The 19,386-nt window shown below is 43.3% G+C and overlaps 1 protein-coding gene across 3 annotated transcripts in view; it reads right to left on the bottom strand.

Moving 5' to 3' along the window:
- The window catches only part of LOC140741218 (activin receptor type-1-like), a 109,691-nt gene that overhangs the window by 56,784 nt on the left and 33,521 nt on the right, over positions 1 to 19,386 (bottom strand). Inside the window, exons 3-5 of one of the 3 annotated variants that reach the window (XM_073071163.1) lie at positions 7,776 to 7,849; positions 3,058 to 3,291; positions 1,205 to 1,438 (exon numbers count right to left, since the gene is read on the bottom strand). In XM_073071163.1, coding sequence (XP_072927264.1) covers positions 1,205 to 1,438; positions 3,058 to 3,291; positions 7,776 to 7,842 — 535 coding nt within the window. In that variant the 5' untranslated portion in view covers positions 7,843 to 7,849. Of the gene's footprint in view, positions 1 to 1,204; positions 1,439 to 2,612; positions 2,698 to 3,057; positions 3,292 to 7,775; positions 7,850 to 19,386 lie in introns of those variants that run through there. The other 2 variants (XM_073071164.1, XM_073071165.1) reach the window with 2 other exon arrangements.

Below are 19,386 nucleotides of genomic sequence, written 5' to 3'. Positions count from 1 at the left end.
CCATGACTATTTAATTCCCAGATCCTGTCAATGAGACCTGAACCTTTAATTAATCTTGTGCCATTAGCTCATCTACCCTGTGGATGTTAGTGTCTTTTGCTATTCTAGCTTTTAAAATTATACCTCAAATGGCCTATCAACCAATCATGACAATATAGTTTGGACAGGACACAAGGAAAATTCTGTGGAATTCAACATGAAGCTATATGATCTTCTACCTTCCACGTGATAGAGATGATGAAGCCTTAGCTTAGTATTTAATCTGCAAGGCAGCCTCTTTAGCAGTGTAGTCCTATCTCAGACTGCCTTTGGATTAAGCACACCTTTGGATAAGATTTGAACCTACAACCTTTCAACTCAGAGAGCGTTAACGACTGAGCCAAGGTTGTCCCAAGATATACTTCCAAAATGTAATCACCTCCTGGGAATACACAGATTGATGATATTAGAAACAGGCAGCCTAACTCCGTTGTAACAGTGAGGTATCAGCCTTATTGGCAAAACCAGATGTTTACATAGCAGCAGTGTCACTACAGCTTCTGAAGGAAATAATGACCCTGAAATTTCATGGGGGTTCTTACTGGGAAGGATGCACCATGTCCTGCTGTGACACAAAGGTAATGTTGCGAGGCTGCTGGGGACTTCTTGTTCTTTTCCTTCATTTGGGACCCAGTATCTGGACAAGCCCAATCATTCTCTTCCCACCACTCGACCACCATAACTCTGACACCCATAAAATAGTCAGGCTGGATTTCCACCATAAACGCAGGCAGCAAGTCAGTGCAGGAGGACACCAGCAGATTGCATCTCTCCAGATCTTCAAAGCTGTTCCAGCACTAGTGACTGCCCTCTGCCTTGCTCCAGGACAGTAGTCTGTGCCTGTTCAAGCCAAGGCACATGATAAAAACCATACAGCTTTGTCCCATTGATCTACAGAGGTAAATGTAACAGAGGAACACCCACAAAATGCTGGAAGAATTCCGCAGGCCAGGCAGCATCTATGGAAAAGAGTACAGTCAATGTTTTGGGCCGAGACCCTTCATCAGGCCTGGATGACGAAGGGTTTCAGCCTGAAACATTGACTGTTTACTCTTTTCCATAGATGCTGCCTGGCCTGCTGAGGTCCTCCAGCATTTTGTGGGTGTTGCTCGGGTTTCCAGTATCTGCAGATTTTCTCTTAAGCGTAACCGAGAGACCCGTTTACCTTCCACTTTTTTCACGGTGAGGTTGCGGTTACAGAAGTGGCCTACGCAGCATTGCATGCTGACAGATGGTGGTGAGTTGTCACAGGGTGCCTCTTGAAGGTCGTTTGTTAAACAGCCTTTCACCACCTCATCTGGGAATTCACTGATCACTGAGACATAACACTTGGAGCCAGTACATTGGTCCTCGGTACAATATCCGTTCTGACACACACAGTCATACTTCTCCGATGTCCCTGAAAATGTGATGGAAGCAATTAAACATGGCATTATTAAGGACTTCATATCAAGTCTTACAGTGTTACCCTGGTCTCACAGCACCAGGTGCTGTGGCCGTTACTGGAAGGAACATGTCCATTATTACTGTTCCGGGAAGGCAGGGGTTGCGCTGGGACATTGACAGGATGCAGAACTGGACTGAGAAGTGGCGGATGGTCAACCTAGAAAAATGTGAAGTGATTCCTTTTGGAAGGTTGAGTTTGAAGGTGGAATACGGGGTTAATGACAGGATTCTAAGCAGTGTGGAGGAACAGAGGGATATTGGGGTTCACTTCCATAGGTCCCTCAAAGCTGCCACACAAGTTGAAAAGGTAGTTAGCCTTCACTAGTTGGGGGATTGAGTTCAAGAGCTGCAAGGTAATTTTGCAGCTTGTAACATCCTAGTTAGACCATACTTGGAGTATTGTATTCAAATCTGGTCATCTCATTATAGGCAAGCTGTGGAAACTTTATGGAAGGTTAGAGATTTACCAGGTTTCTGCCTGGATTAGAGAACAAGTCTTATGAGGAGAAGTTGAGCAAGCTAGGGCTTTTCTCTTTGGAGTGAAGGTGGGTGAGATGTGACTGAATAGGATGTATAAGACGAAAAGAGGGCATAGATAGAATTGGCAGTCAGAGATTTTATTTTCTGACTGTCAAATGGCTAATACAAGGGAGCATAGGTGATTGTATGAAAGTTAAGCCGGGACGTCAGAGGTAACTTTTTTTACACAGTGAGTGGTGGGTGCGTGGAATGCCTTGGCAGGTATGGTGGTTGAGGCAGATACATAAAGAACATTTAAAGGACCCTTAAATAGGCACATAGATAAAAGAAACATGGAGGGCTATGTGGGAGGGAAGGGTTAGATTGAACTAGGAGTGGGTTAAAAAGTTGGCACAACACCATGGCTGAAGGGCCAGTGTTGGTACTGTTCTATGTTTTTAACCCAGATCCGTTGATATCTACAAAAAATCTCTAACTTGACTCTACTCGGTAAAGAAGCCTCCACAAGCCTTTTCAGGTAGGGATTTCTAAAGATTTATTAACTATGTCTAAAGAAGTTTGCCCCGATTCCTCTTTGGAACACTAGCCAAGAGAGACATCAGCCCCATATCTGTGCTATTAAACCCCGTACGCTTCAATGAAATCACCTCTCAGTTTTCTGATTGATGACCAAGGATTAACTTCATTCGCCATATACATTTACATGTATTAGGAATTTGCCGTGGTGTGTTGGCGTGACATGCAACAAAAAACAACATTCGACAATTACTAAGAATAAAGAATTAACTAAAAATAAATTGAGAAGTATAGGGGAATGGAACAAAATGTGCGTGTATATAAATACACACATATATATAGCAGCATGTATTTACAATGTAAGCAGCATTATGAAAAGATTGCACTAACCAGCTCACTAAGTCCTCACAGACATTTTCAATCTGTCTCTTGAACTATGCACTGTTCCATCATGTTTCAAGGAATCTGTACATACAGGCCTGGTCTCTATACAAGAGGTCTGTCCAAGAGACTGATATTTTTATTTCTGCAGGCAGAAATTAAATAATAATCTACAAACACAACACTTTGATATACCTAGCTTAGACTTAGAGATCAAGTTTTCATTGCAGAGGAAACCTGTGCAGCACTGTGTTATCTTCTCTGGGACTTGTGATTGGTTGCATTTCTTATCACTGTGCTCATTCAGACAACCCTTCTGGTGGACCTGCTTCCCATCCTCAATGCTGAGAGTCAGATAGCAGAAGTGGCCAAAGCACCGCTGCTCTGCGCAGCCTTCTCCTTCACACACACACTCAGTCATCTGTGTACCTGTGAGGAAACATTGCATCATTTATCAGGTTCATGGCCTTTCATTAGAAGGCGGAAAGCTGGAAATGCTACACTTTCTAAGTGGCAGGGAAGAGATGGGATGGAGAGAACAAGGGGAATGAGTGTATTCAGGAGCAGATCAAAGTATGTATATGTCACCACATACCCCGAGATTCATTTTCTTTCAGGCATTCACAGTAGAACAGAGAAATACCATAAAACCATAAGATATAGGAGCAGAATTGGGCTATTTGGCCCATCGAGTCTGCTCCACCATTTCATCATGGCTGACCCAATTATGCTCTCAGCCCCAATCTCCTGCCTTCTCCTCATACCCCTTCATGCCCTGACCAATCAGGAATCTATCAAACTCTGCCTGAAATACACATAAAGACTTGGTCTCCTCAGCTGCCTGTGGCAAAGAATTCCACAGATTCACCACTCTCCGGCTAAAGAAATTCCTCCTCATCTCTGTTCTAAAAGGATGCCGCTCTATTCTGAGGCTTTGTCCTCTGGTCTTAGACACTCCCACCAGATGAAACATCCTTCCCACATCCACTCTATCAAGGCCTATCACTCTTCAAGAGGTTTCAATGAGGTCACCCCTCATTCTTCCGAATTCTAGCAAATACAGGCACAGAGCCATCAAGCGCTCTTCATTTGACAAGCTATTCAAACCTGGAATCATTTTCATGAACCTCCTTTAAACCCTCTTCAGTCTTAGCACATCCTTTCTAAGATAAAAGGTTCAAAACTGCTCACAGTGCTCCAAGTGAGGCTTCACCAGTGCTTTATAAACACCAGTCCTAACATTACATCCTTGCTTTTATATTGTAGTCCTCTTGAAATGAATGCTAACATTGCATTTGTCTTCGTCACCATAAACTCAACCTGCAAATTAACCTTTAGGGAATCCTGCACAAGGACTCCCAAGTCTCTTTGCAACTCAGATTTTTTGTATTTTCTCACCATTTAGAAAATAGTCAACCCTTTCATTTCTTCAACCAAAGTGCATGACCGTAGACTTCCAAAAACTGTATTTCACCTGCCATTTCTTTGCCTGTTCTCCTAATCTGTCTAAGTCCTTCTCTCACCTCTCTAACTCCTCAAAACTATTTGCCCAGCCACCTATCTTCATATCGTCTGCAACAAAGCCATCAACTCCATCATCCAAATCATTGATATATAATGTAAAAAGAATCGGTCCTAACAGCGACCCCTGTGGAACACCGCTAGTCACCAACAGCCAAGCAGAAAAGGCTCCCTTTATTCCCACTCTTTGCCTCCTGCCAACCAGCCACTGTTCTATCCATGCTAGAATCTTCCCTATAATACCATGGACTCATAGCTTGTTCACAGCCTCATGTGCGGCACCTTGTCAAAGGCCTTCTAAAAATCGAAGTACACAACATCAACCAATTCTCCTTTGTCTATCCTGCTTGGTGTTTCTTCAAAGAATTCCAACAGATTTGACAGGCAAGATTTTCCCTTGAGGAAACTGTGCTGATTAAAGCCCATTTTATCATGTGCCTTCAAATACCCTGAGCCCTCATCCTTGATAATCGACTCCAACATCTTCCTACCACTGAGGTCATACTAACTGGCCTATAGTTTCTTTTCTTCTGCCTCTCCCTTCTTGAAGAGTGGAGTGACATTTGCAATTTTCCAGTCTTCCAGAACTAAGTGATTCTTGGAAGATCATTACTAATACCTCTACAATCTCTTCAGCTACCTCCTTCAGAATCCTTGGGTGTACACCATTTTGTCTAGGTGACTTACCTACCTTCAGACCTTTCAGTTTCCCAAGAACCTTCTCTCTAGTTATGGTAACTTCACACACTTCATGACCCCTGACACCTGGAACTTCCACCATACTGCTAGTGTCTTCCACAGTGAAGACTGATATAAAATACTAATTCAGTTCATCTGCCATTTCATTACTACCTCTCAGCATCGTTTCCAGTGGTCTGATATCCACTCTCGCCTCTTTTACACTTCAGTACCTCTTTATACAACAGTACTTCCAGTCAAGTTGGCTCCTGTGTACAATGCTCCCACAAGACATTTTCTGGATCGACCATCAAACCATATATTACACTTCTTTTATGTCTTTTACATTTTTTTTTCATCTTGAATGTGATTCTGGAATCGTTGGAGCCTGTGATTTGGAGTTTTGAGGTTGTTTGGGTGTTTCAACGCTCTGCAGTCTCTCAGAGGATTCCGGGAGACAGAGGCAGCGTGCGCAAACCTCGTGGTGAGAAGGTTGCGGGTGTGGGTGTATGAGCTGATGTTCCACTGCATTTTGCCAATGGAAGCTTCCATAGTTTGCCCATTAAAGTGATGAGGGAGATTGAAATTTCGAGGTGAACGTGGAAGGTGAGTGCTCGCTGGTGGGATCGCTCTGCTGGCAGAGAGGGGAGACTGCCAACTGATTGCTGGTGGGATCGCTCTGCTGGCAGAGAGGGGAGACTGCCAACTGATCGCTGGTGGGATCGCTCTGCTGGCACAGAGGGGAGACTGCCAACTGATCGCTGGTGGGATCGCTCTGCTGGCACAGAGGGGAGAGCTTGCTGCTGTGCCCAGAGAATGTTACCCAGGTTTTCTGCTTTTTGGATATGGACTTGGACAATGGACTCTTCTCAATGTTTTTTTTATATTGTGTTTTTCACCTGATCTTTATTGTTTTTTTGTGTGGGGGTGGGGTGGAGATTTGAGGGTTGATGTGCCTGTTTCATTTTTGTTTGTTTTTTTTGTGTGGGGAGAGGGGATTCGGGAGTTGATGATCGTTCTCTTCTTTCTTGGTTTCATGGCTATCTGGAGAAGAAGAATTTCAGAGTTGTATACTTTGATAATTAACCGTTGTGTCAATGAGAAACTAGACACAAAGACTGACAAATAATCAATGCGTAAAGGAAGACAAACTGCAATAATACAAGATAAATAAATACTGTAAATAATACTGAAACCATGAGTTGTAGAGGCCTTGAAAGTGAGTCCATAAATTGTGGATTCGGTGAAGCGTTGAGTGGTAGTGGTGCTGGGTGGACGAGAATGGTGACTGCTTGGCTGACCTGACTAATTAAGGTCTAAGAGTGTCAGGAGGTAATTTGTAGTTGGTTTGTTATTGTCACATGTACAGTGAAAAACTTTTTATTTTGCTTGCCATCTAAACAGATCATTTCATCACATCGGTACATCGAGGTAGAACAAAAGGAGAAGGAATATAGAATATAATGTTAGAGCCACAGAGGAAGTGCAGTGCAGGTCAACAATAAGGTTCAAGGCCACAATGAGGTAGATTGAGAGATCAGGATTTTGTCCGTTCAACACGTACAAACAAGCTGGATGAACTCAGCAGGTCGGGCAGCATCCGTTGAAAGGAGCAGTCAACGTTTCGGGCCGAGACCCTTCATCAGGATTGAAGAAGGAGGGGGCAGGGGCCCTATAAAGAAGGCTGGTAGGTGCCAGGTGAAAAACCAATCAGAGGAAAGATCAAGGGGTGGGGGAGGGAAAGCAGGGAGGGGATAGGCAGGACAGGTGAAGAAGGAATCTAAGGGGAAAGCACTATGGGTAGTAGAAGAAGGAAGAATCATGAGAAAGGTGATAGGCAGCTAGAAGAGGAGACAGAGTGAAAGTGGGATGAGGGAAGGGAGATGAAGGGAATTACCGGAAGTTGCAGAATTTGATGTTTATACCAAGGGGCTGGAGACTACCCAGACAGGATTTTGTCTTTATTATACAAGAGGTCATCTCAATAGTCTTATAACACCAGGATAGAAGCTGTCCTTGTGCCTGGTGGTACTTATTGCAAACTTTTGTATCTTTTGGCTGACGGGACTGCAGGAGAAGAGAGAATGTTCAGGAAGGGAGGGGGACTTGATTTTGTTGGCTGCTTTTGCGAGGCAGCAAGAAGTCTAAATGGTGTCAAAGGAGAGAAGGCTGAGTTGTGTGATGAGCTGAATCATGTTTACAACTCTCTGCAGTTTCTTGCTGTCTCGGGCAAAGTAGATGCCACACCAGGCCATGGTGCAACTGGATAGGATGCTTTCTATGGTCCATCAATAAAGGTCAAGAGAGATATGCCAAATTTCTTTAGTCTTCTGAGGAAGGTAGAGGTAATGAATGCACTTTGTATATTTACTGTACATGGTTGGACCAGGACAAGATTGAGTGTGGAGAAGAAATAGAAGTTTTGAAGGCATAAGAAAGCTTGAGTTCTGTCAACCAGGATAGATTATGACTTCTGGCTTTAACTGCAGAGAGTTGGGCTGTGCAGGGAAAGTGGTTCTCCGTTAGTAATCAGGTGACACAGAATTAAGTTAATTGTCAAAGGAAACAGAGGTGGAGAAGTCTTTTCAATGCTGTGGTGCAGACTTCGCAAGCTGAAAGGAAGTCAGTAGAAATTCAGCAGTAACTTTCCAAATGTGCATACTTTTCCTAGAAAGAAGAACTAAGGAGGGAGATTTACCAGTCACCGAGATTACCTTTCACATGAAGAAGGGAGCAGACAAGTATCAATAGTGCATAAGTAAGGAGTGATCTCTCCGCCATCGGGGATCTGCAATGTGAGGGAAAAATATGGTTTTATTGATTGCATTTTAATGAAGGCTTTATCAAAATCAAGTTGGTATTCCCCATATTTCCTTCTCTGTTACTAACTACACACCCTCCAAGGTGGCCTGAAATATGATTGGCAAAGTTTCACAGAGAGTCTGTGGAGAATCAATACCCTTACGGTATAGGTTAAACATTAGTCACTTTCACACATGTTTCTGCAGTCCTTGATTCACGTCCAAGGGAACACTGACCAAGCCTGAGAAGCATATTTTTGGTTGAAAGAATTTGGGGCCAACTTGTGCATATCAACATGATGGAAAATGATCTGATTCTCCATAAATCTCAACAGGATCCATCACAAATTCCTAGGATAGGGACAGTTTGGGTTTGACTCGGAGTGTAGCTCCCTCTGCACTGTTTCATCACACACTCCAGGGTCAGACACAGACTGAAGCTTCTTCTACACTGCTCCAGCATATTCTCTAGCCTTGAGTTCAGGGATACAGCAGTCAAATAGTTAAAGAGAAAGCGGCGGGCGAGAGGAAGGTTGGGATTAGGGGAGATAAAGGTCACTCATCTTGGAAAAAGATTCAGAATAATGCACCCTTGGTTTCATGGACGCTTTGAGCACCAGGGGTCAGAAGCCCTGTTTTTCACTAGAGTTATTTGGTCCAAGGTCAGCATTCTCCTCCTCTCTCTACACTTAGCCCCTACCCCCCTTATCCGTAACCTGACGCCCAAGAAACGTTTAGCTCCTGTTGATTGGAAATGAGTCAGTGTGTTGATTGGAAATGAGTCAGTGTGTTTGAGTGATCCATTGCTTTTGGAGACTTTTGCACACGGGTTGGTTCACACAGACAGGAGGAGGTGATTCCGTTCTTCCAGGCATTTTTTAATTTATTGAGGTATTGCATAGACTAGGCCCTTCTGGCCCTTCGAGCCACGCCACGAACAATTCCCCGATTTTAACCCTAGCCTAATCACAGGACAATTAACAATGACAAATTAATCTACCACTCCTGTGTCTTTGGACTGTGAGAGGAAACTAGAGGAAAGCCACGCAATCACAGGGAGAACACACTTACGGGCAGCGGCGGGAGTTGAAGCTGGGTCGCTGGGACTGTAAAATGTTGTGCCGTCCTCCCCCACCCACATCCTATCTATGGATCTATCAATCTTAGCTGTGAATTATCTACATACAGTCCCTTCTTCAATTTTTGGGTGGAAGTTCCAGATTATTATACCCCCTCCCCCCCATCACACCCGTGTGAAGAGCTGTTCCTTTTCCTTAATCCGAAGATGACACATTGGAAGAAAGACTTTCTCTCTATCTACCTTGCCAGTTCCATTTGTCATTTTTACAAATCCAGTCTAATCGTACCTAAATTTTCAGTACTTGAAGGAATTCAGTTTGTATAACGTGTCTTTGTAATTAAATCCTTTCAGTTCTGCTAACTCTCAGATGAATCTGCCTCTCCTCACTCAAGGGCCAATATATCATACCCGAGGATCACAAAACGAAAAGCAGTGGCCAGGCCCTCTGTACAACCATAACAGAGAAAGTCCAAGGGAATGAAAGCCATAGGTTCTCTCTTTCTAAAATAAAAAACAAAGAACACCAGAAACACTCAACAGGTCAGGCAGCATCTCTGGAGAGAGAAATGGAGTTAATGTTTCAGGTCAGATGAAGAGTCTTGGATGTGAAATTTCAACTCTGTTTCTCTCTCCACAGATACAGTACAACTTGCTGAGTGTCTCCAGCATTTTCTGCTTTTATTTCAGATTTGCAGTATCTGTCCTTTCAGTCTTTTCTTCCTCTCACTTGAGGATACCACTCCCCCCACTGTGGCCTCATTTTCATTCATGGATAAAAGTCAAAAGTCAAATTAAATTTATTATCAAAGTACTGTACATATATGTCACCATATAGTACGTTGAGTTTCATTTTCTTGGAGGCATTTACAGAAAAATGAATAAATACAATAGAATCTATGAAAACTATACATAAACTAAGACTGACAAATGAACAATGTGTAAGGGAAGGCATATTGTGCAAATAAATAAATAAATAAATAAATGAATAATACCGAGAACTTGATTTGTAGAGTCCTGGAAAGTAAGTCTGCAGTTTGTGGAATCAGTTCAGTGTTGAGGTGAGTGAAGTTATCCACGCCGGTTCAGTAGCCTGATGGTTGTAGGGTTATAACTGTTCCTGAACCTGGTGGTGTGGGACCTAAGGATCCTGTACCTCCTTCCTGATGGTAGCAACGAGAAGAGAGTGTGGCCTGGATGGTGGGGGTACTTGTTGATGGATGCTGCTTTCTTGTGGCCGGGCTTCTTGTAGATGTGCTTAAAAGTGTGGAGGGTTTTGCTAGTGATAGACAGGGCTGTATCTATTCACTTTCCGTAGACTTTTCCATTCCTGGTCATTGGTGTTTCCACACCGGGCCATGATGCAACCAGTCAGGATACTCTCCACTGTGCATCTATAGAAGTTCGTCAAAGTTTGGATGACCACCCTTAACACAGTTAAAGCTGTCAAAGGATTTTTAAAATCTTACCATAAAGATGACAGTAGCATACCGGTGGAGCTACTGGATTCATATCCAGAGATCTGCATTATTAATCTGGAAACATGAGTTCAAATCTATCCAGTGGAAACTGAGAAATTTAAATTCAAGTAATGATATATACATGTTTGAAAATATGACTATGAAACTACTAGACCGTAATTTTACAAAACCTTCTGGTTCACTGTGGTGCTTTGACGTAGCAAAACTGCTGCCTTTATCTGGACCCACTTAGGCCTATAAGTGACTCCAGGCCTGTTTGATTCTTTACTATTTCTTCAGTTTCAGGGCAATTATAGCTTCAAGTAGAGGCAGGAAAACTTGCGTTGTTTTCTCTGGAGCATCAGAGGCTGAGGGAAAGCTGATACAAGATTATAAAATTATGAGAAGAATAGATTCCCTCTTCTCATTGCCGCCATTGGGGAAGAGGTACAGGAGCTATACTTAATGTTTTAGGAACATCTTCCTCACCTCTGACATCAGGTTTCTGAATGGCCTATGAACGCTACCTCACTATTCCTCTTTGTTTGCACTGTTCATTTATTTAGTAACTTATAGCATTTTTAAAATGTTTTTGCTGCCTCAAAACAACAAATTTCATGACACACAAGACAGTGATAATAAACATCATTCTGATTCAGAGATGTAGACAGTCAGATTCTTTTTCCCAGGATAAAAATGTCAAACGTTAGCACATAAGTTCAAGGTGAGAGGGTGGAAAGATTAAAGGAAATGTTTTTTATACAGAGAGTGATGGGTGTGTGGAATGCACTGCTGAGGGTGGTGGTGGTGGATAGTGGTGTTTAAGAGACTTTTGGATAGGAAACGGAGGGAAATGGAAATGGACGGAGGCTTCTATATACAGAGAATGGAGGGATATAGATAATTTGCAGGTAGTATAGACAGTTTGATTTGGAATGGGGTTCAGCACACCGTGGTGGGGGAAAGGGCCTGTTCTCGTGCTGTACTGTTCTATGTCCTATCTTCTAATTAGGAATTCTGACCTTGTCAATATCCCTTGGATGAAAAAAATAACAACAAAAAATTCCTCCGAGCCCTTTCTCCCACAAGCACTTTCCAAGATGTGCCCTCTGACTGACTTGGCTGGGAATGCTTTGGAAAACTGCACTCCATCTCCGAGGCCCATGTCTGCAGGTGAAGTCATCACAGAGGTGAATGGCGTACTGAAAACTTAAACAGGAAACAGATGCTTTGCGATTAAGAGACAAGAGATATGGTAATAACAGGAAGTGCCCTGGTCAAGCTTTGCGTGCTATCACCAGCTGCTTCCCAGTCCTATTGTTTGATTACTGGGAAGGTCCACACCTCTTGGAAGCAGCAATACACTACTGTTCATTGACATTATCGGAATGCAGTGCAATATTTCACAGTGTTGAAAATAAACTGATATGGTGGATCAAGTAATTTGTATGTTTCCTGATAAGAGGCTGCCAAAAGAACAATCAGGAATCTGATAAACCACGCTGTGAGGTCGGGAGCGGTAATGGAACTGGATGCATGCGGTTTGAGCTTGCGTTTACACTGGATGGACTGATATCCTAATGGCTTCTGCAGGACTGGCAATTGTCCCCAGCAACCCGACACCATGTGAATCAGTGCCAGCCTTCGCCGTTCTTACAGGAGTCATAGAGTCAGAAGGAGCTACAGAAACAGACCCTGTGGCACAACCTGTCTGTGCTGGCCACAATGCCGATTCAAGCTCGTCTCATTTGTCTGCATTTGCCCTATATCCCTGCAAACCTTTCCCATCTCTGTACCTGCCCAAGTGCCTTTTAAATGTTGTCAATGTACCTGCCTCAACCACTTCCTCTGGCAGCTCCTGCCATATACCAACCACACTCTGGGGGAAAAGTTGCCCCTCCTAAACCTATGCCAACTAGTTCCTTTGCTGCCATGATGAGGCCACTCTCAGGTGGGAGGAGCAACACCTCATATTCCATCTTCAACCTGACAGCACAAACATCAATTTCTCTAACTTCCAGTAAGTTCTGCCCCATCGCACTTCACTTCTTTTAGTGGCCAGACGGGTTATTACAATAATTCTGTTGTTTCCCTCTTAACATTAGCGAGGCCTTTTAAATTACTGAAATATAATGTCCGCAGTTGAATTCACAGTGGGATTTGAATTCACACCTCCAAAACCATGTTCCAGGTCTCCCGATACTAGTCTAGCACCAGCTTTCTCAACATGCTCACTTCAAATGTCCATAATGATGAAATGGAAAAGACCACAGTGAGTGCAAAGGCTGCTCTGTGTATATATAGGGAAGTTAGGGGAGAACACATACCAGAACTGATTGCGGTGTCAGGGGTGGATAGGATGAGCAGCTTCAAGTTCCCAAGTGTCAACATCTTGAAGGATCCATCCTGGGCCCAACACGTTGATGAAATCATGCCAGCAGCTCTACTTCATAGGAGTTTGAGGAGATTTGGTATGTCACCAAAGACTCTACAGATGTACCGTGGAGTCCATTCTGACTGGGTGCATCACCGCCTGGTGTGGAGACTCCGATGCAGAGGATCACAAGAGACTGCAGAGGGTTGTAGACTCAGTCAGCTCCATCACAGGAACGACCCTCTCCACCATCGAGGACACCCTCATGAGGTGATACCTCAAGAAGGAGGCATCCATCGTTAAAGACCCTCACATTCTGGGAAATGCCCTCTTCCCATTACTGTCATTGAGAAGGAGGCACAGGAGCCTGACAACCCACACTAAAGGACTCAGAAACAGCTTCTTCCCCTCCACCATCAGATTTCTGAATGGCCTATGAACCCATGAACACTACCTCACTATTCCTCTTTCGCATCACTTATTTATTGTTGTAATTCATAGTCATTTCATGTCTTTGACCTCTGCTACCACAAAATATCAAATTCTGATTTTCTGTTGGAAGAACTGAAACTCAAGTACTAAAGTTTCTCGTGTAGTCACGAGTTCAGGGAACAATTTGGAGTAATACCAAGTCATTTCCAGATAGGCAGAAACGATTCTGTACATCATCTGGAAGGTTGCTAAATCCAACTGATTTCTACGGCAATCTTTTGCAAACATAGTATCATCTTTATAAAGAAAATGGTACTTTAACTATGATGCTATGTGCAGATGTGGAAAGGGTTCACACATTTTGTTTCAAAGTGGGAAAGCGATGTAGTGTATTGATCAGTAATGCAAAACGGAGTCATATAGTCACAGAACATCATGATGCATGATATAAGCAACATGTTTTGGCGTGCCCTGCCAATAGACCAAACCAGAATAAATTCCAAGCTCTTGTTTCAGTTCCTAGCTTCCTTCAGGTAACAGTGTGATTAGATCTCGCCAGCATGACCAGATGCATTACAGCAAGCCCCTGTCTTGTCTGTTAGTCTATCAATCTGTACAAGAAAGACTTGAACACATGAATGTAGTTAAGTCAGAAAGAACAGTGGCCAAACTTGGGCTGATTTTGGACACGTTAAACAAAAGTTCATTGTGGATAATGAACATGCTTTGAAGGATTTAAATATATTGGATTACAATGCACAGAATAATGATGGTAAAAACAAACAGATAAAGATGAAGAAAGCATGACTGCTAAAGTAACCTCTATGAGACAGTGAAGATACTATATAGGGTGCTCACTGATACCTCCTGTAACTTAATAAAGTGGCCACTGAGTGTATATTCATGGTCTTCTGCTGCTGTAGCCCATCCTCTTCCAAATTCGACATGTTGTGCATTCAGAGATGTTCTTCTGCACACCACTGTTGTAACACTGAGTTACTGTCACCTTCCTGTCAGCTTGAACCAGTCTGGCCATTCTCCTCTGACCTCTCTCATTAACAAGGCGTTTTCACCCACAGAACTACCGCTCACTGGATGATTTTTTTTCAATAGTTCAATGGTTCTATTTAATATCAGAGAATGTGTACAATATACAAACAGAAATTCTTGCTCTTTTCAAACATCCACAAAAACAGAAGAGAACCCCAAAGAATGAATGATTACAAAATGTTAGAATCCCGAAGCCCCCTCTCCCGCCTCCCGCAGCAGCAAGCATCAACCCCTCCACCCCGCTTACCTCAGCACCCATCACCCACCAAGCAAGCACTAGAAAAGCCCCAAAGGGAGGCCATGATCTGCAGTCCAACAAAAGCTAACTATTCACCCAACAATTCGACGTGCCCCAGCTCTCCCTCCTAACAAGGGACAGAGAGGTGTCTTTGTCACACCCGTTTCACAGCGAGAGGGGAGACCAATAAAACAAAACAGCTTGCTTATTATGATGTTACAGTCTGCTAGGTTGCTTTTATTCCAAGTTCTACAATGCGAGAATTGGCAGTAAACTTTCCTGCACCATCGAGAGGGAGGGAGGGGGAAAGAGAGAGGGAGACGGGGGGGGGGGGCGGAGAGAGAGAGAGAGAGAGAGAGAGAGAGAGAGAGAGAGAGAGAGAGAGAGAGGGGGAGCGAGAGAGTGGAGGGAGGGGGGAGAGAGAGGGGCGGGGGGGGAGAGAGAATCCGCTGTTCATGATGTTCTGTTTCTCCTGCAACATCTCAGTCGGCGACACCAGCATGGAATCGACTCATTCACAGGGCCACAGGACCTTACCTTGAAGGTGAACATCTTCCAGGCCGCATCCTGGGATATTGAAAAATGGCAGCACAGTAGGTTCCAGAGGTGGGAACCACCGCTGTAAAGATCCACAGTTTCAGTGCAGCTGTAGATCATGGACTCCATCTTTGTCACAGACTTTGTTTTTTGAACCATTCTCAATAAGCTCTAGAGACTTGTGCGTGGAAATCCTAGATCAGCAGTTTCTGAGATACTCAAACCACCCAGTCTGGCACCAACAATCATTCTGCAGTCAAAGTCACTTAGATCACCTCACATTTCATTCAGATGTTTGGTCTGAACAGAAACTGAACCTCTTGACCATGTCTGCATGCTTTTATGTATGAGTTGCTCCCACATGATTGGCTGATTAGATATTTGCATTAAAAAGCAGGTGTACCTAATAAATTAACAACTAAGTGTGTGTGTGTGTATGTATGTATGTATGTATGTATGTATATATATATATATATATATATCTATATATATATAAAATGAAAAATTGCATTGAAAAATCCTTTTCCAAGTGTTATTTGGTCAATACATTCAGTAGTGGTAACATTGTTTGAAAACCAAAGCAACATAATCTCTCAAACTACCCCTGGTGTGTTATAACCTTCTGATATTTGAGGGGCTTTCCCACCCATTTTGACTATTCATGTGCAGGAGAGGAAAGACTCTAGCTTGTGGTTCTATCCCATAGAGTCTTTGTATGGGTCACTTTGAGCTTCAGTGCATCTGCCAGCTTGTATTCCCACAATGTGGAATGCGCCAGTAAGCAGCTTTCTCTTGTGGTCATCTCGTTGGGGTGGAGGTGGGTGAGCAGTGGAGAGAGGCACATTGTCTCTCTACTGTGCTCTGCCCCAATACTGCCAACTATTCTTAACTGCCAATGCGGATGACCCAGAAAGTAATCTTTATTGAGTGTTTAACTTCCTTTAATGTAGATTTCCATGTTGCAGCCGTATAAAACTTTGGTTAGCCTTCAATCATTAGATTCTGCAATGGTTCTGGAGGACTGGAAAATTGCAAATGTCACTCCACTCTTTAAGAAAGAGAGGAGGTAGAAGAAAATAAATTATAGGCCAGTTAGTCTGACTTCAGTGGTTGGAGAGATGTTGGAGCCAATTGCTAAGGATCAGGTTTTGGGGTACTTGGAGGCACATGAGAATATAGGCCGTAGTCAGCACGGTTTCCTCAAGGGGAAATCTTGCCTGAGAAATCTGTTGGAATTCTTTGAAGAAATACCAAGCAGGATAGACAAAGGAGAATCAGTTGATGTTGTGTACTTGGATTTTCAGAAGGCCTTTGACTAAGTGCCACACATGAGGCTGATTAACAAGCTACGAGCCCATGGTATTACAGAGATCGTAGCATGGATAAAGCATTGGCTGACTGGCAGGAGGGAAAGAGTGGAAATAAAGGGAGCCTTTTCTGGTTGGCTGCCAGTGATCCATGGTGTTCCATAGGGGTCTGTTCGGACCGATTCTTTTTACGTTATATGTCAATGACTTGGATGATGGAATTGATAGCTTTGTGGTCAAGTTTGTGGATGATATGAAGATATGTGGAAGGGCAAGTAGAAAGGCTACAGAGGACTAAGGCAAATTAGGAGAATGGGCATAAAGTGGCAGATGGAATACAGTGTCTGGAAGTATATCGTCAGGCACTTTGGTAAAAGAAACAAAAGTGTAGACTATTTTCTAAATGGAGAGATAATTAAAAAATCTGAGGTGCAAAGGGACTTGGGAGTCCTTGTACAGGATCCCCTAAAGGTTAATTTGCAGGTTGAGTTGGTGGTGAGGAAGGCAAATACAATGCTAGCATTCATTTCAAGAGGACTAGAATATAAAAGCAAGGATGTAATGCTGAGGCTTTATAAAGCACTGGTGAGGCCTCACTTGGAGTATTGTGGGCAGTATGGGCCCCTCATCTTAGAAAGGATGTACTGACATTGGAGGTTCATAAAAATGATTCTGGGGTTGAATGGCTATCATACGAAGAGCATTTGATGGCTCTGGTTGGCTGCCAATGACTAGTGATTTATTTTTACATTATTTTTGTTGTTATGTTATAGGTCAGTGATTTGCTTGATTGAATGGATGACCCTGTGGCCAAGTTTACAGGTAATATTGAGGAAGCAGGGAGGTTGCAGAAGGACTTAGACAGATTAGGAGAATGGGCAAAGAAGTGGCAGATCGAATACAGTTTCGGGAAGTGTATGGTCATACACTTCAGTTGAAGAAATGGAAAGGTTGACTATTTTCTAAATGGTGAGAAAATACAAAAAAAAACTGAGTTGCAGAAGGACTTGGGAGTCCTTGTGCAGGATTCCCTAGAGGTTAATTTGCAGGTTGAGTCGGTGGTGAGGAAGGCAGATGTGATGTTAGCATTCATCTCAAGAGGACTAGAATATAAAAACAAGGATGTAATGTTGAGACTTTATAAAGCACTGGTGAGGCCTCACTCAGAGTATTATGAGCAGGTTTGGATCCCTTATCTTAGAAAGGATGTACTGAAACCAGAGAGTGTTCAAAGGATTCCAGAATTGAATGGCTTGTCATATGAAGAGTGTTTGATGGCTCTGGGCCTGTATTCACTACAATTCAGAAGAATGAGGGGTGACCTCATTGAAACCTATTGAATGGTGAAAGGTCTTGATAAAGTGGATCTAGAGAAGCTGTTTCCTATGGTGGGAGAGTCTAAGACCAGAGGACACAGCCTCAGAATAGAGGGATATCCTTTTAGAATAGAGATGAGGAGGAATTTCTTGAGCCAGAGAGTGGTGGATCTGGGGAATTCTTTGCCACAGGCAGCTGTGGAGGGCAAGTCTTTATGTATATTTAAGGCGGAGTTTGAAAGATTCTTGATGGGATATGGGAAGAAGGCAGAGACTGGGACTGAGAGGAAAATTGGATCAGCCATGATGAAATGGCGAAGCAGGCTCATTGGGACAAACAGCCCAATTCTGCTCCTCTATCTTATGGTCTTATGATCTTATCTAAGAAATCAGGTGACAAGATAGAGATACGTCTCTACCAAAGGAGATGTAAGGCACTCCTTCCCTCCGCTAAACTGCAGGTCACCCTTGGGCAAGGTGTAACACCAGCTTAGCTCCTGATCAGGGTCATGTGAAGCCATTGGAGCAGGTGGTGGATGGTCATATGAGCAGCTTGTGCATATAACCATATAACAAATACAGCATGGTAACAGGCCATCTCGGCCCTTCTAGTCCATGCCGAACGCTTACTCTCACCTAGTCCCACTGGCCTGCACTCAGCCCATAACCCTCCATTCCTTTCCTGTCCATATACCTATCCAATTTTACTTTAAATGACAAAATCGAACCTGCCTCTACCACTTCTACTGGAAGCTCATTCCACACAGCTACCACTCTCTGAGTAAAGAAGTTCCCCCTCGTGTTACCCCTAAACTTTTGCCCCTAATTCTCAACTCATGTCCTCTTGTTTGAATCTACCCTACTCTCAATGGAAAAAAGCCTATCCACGTCAACTCTATCTATCCCCCTCATAATTTTAAATACCTCTATCAAGTCCCCCCTCAACCTTCTACGCTCCAAAGAATAAAGACCCAACATTCTAGTAAATCTCCTCTGTACTCTCTCTATTTTGTTGACATCTTTCCTATAATTCGGTGACCAGAACTGTACACAATTGACCAGAACTGTACACGATATCACAAGTCCTGGTTATGTGACCACTGACGCCAGGCAGACAATCTCTGAAAAGTATTGATAATGACTGGGGTCACCTGTTTAATAAAGACACTGCCCAGAAGAAGGCAATGGCAAACCACTTCTGTAGAAAAATTTGCCAAGAACTATCATGGTCATGGAAAGACAATGATCGTATGACACGGCACATAAAAATCGAAACTAAGAAAATACGTGCTGGCATTGGAGAGGGTTCATGAGAATGATTCCGCATAAATATGCTTATCATATGAGAAGTAATTGGTGGCCCTGAGCCTGTACTCACTGGAATTCAGATGAGTTGTGGGGAAGGGGGTGGAGAATCTCATTGAAACCTATCAAATATTGAAAGGCATAGATAGAGTGGATGTGGAGAGGATGTTTCTGATAGTGAGTGAATTGACAGTGAGTTGAGAAGATCATCGGGGTCTCTCTTCCCGCCATCACGGACATTTACACTTCACGCTGCATCCACAAAGGAAACAGCATTATGAAGGACCCCACGCACCCCTCATACAATCTCTTCTCCCTTCTGGGAAAAGGCTCCGAAGCATTTGGGCTCTTACGACCAGACTATATAACAGTTTCTTCCCCCAAGCTATCAGACTCCTCAATACCCGAAGCCTGGACTGACACCTTG

This window comes from Hemitrygon akajei, chromosome 18 (genome assembly GCF_048418815.1).
Source record: "Hemitrygon akajei chromosome 18, sHemAka1.3, whole genome shotgun sequence".
NCBI lineage: Eukaryota > Metazoa > Chordata > Chondrichthyes > Myliobatiformes > Dasyatidae > Hemitrygon > Hemitrygon akajei.
The sequence above is the reverse complement of the archived record's forward strand: the minus strand, read 5'-3'. Positions and strand labels throughout refer to the sequence as shown.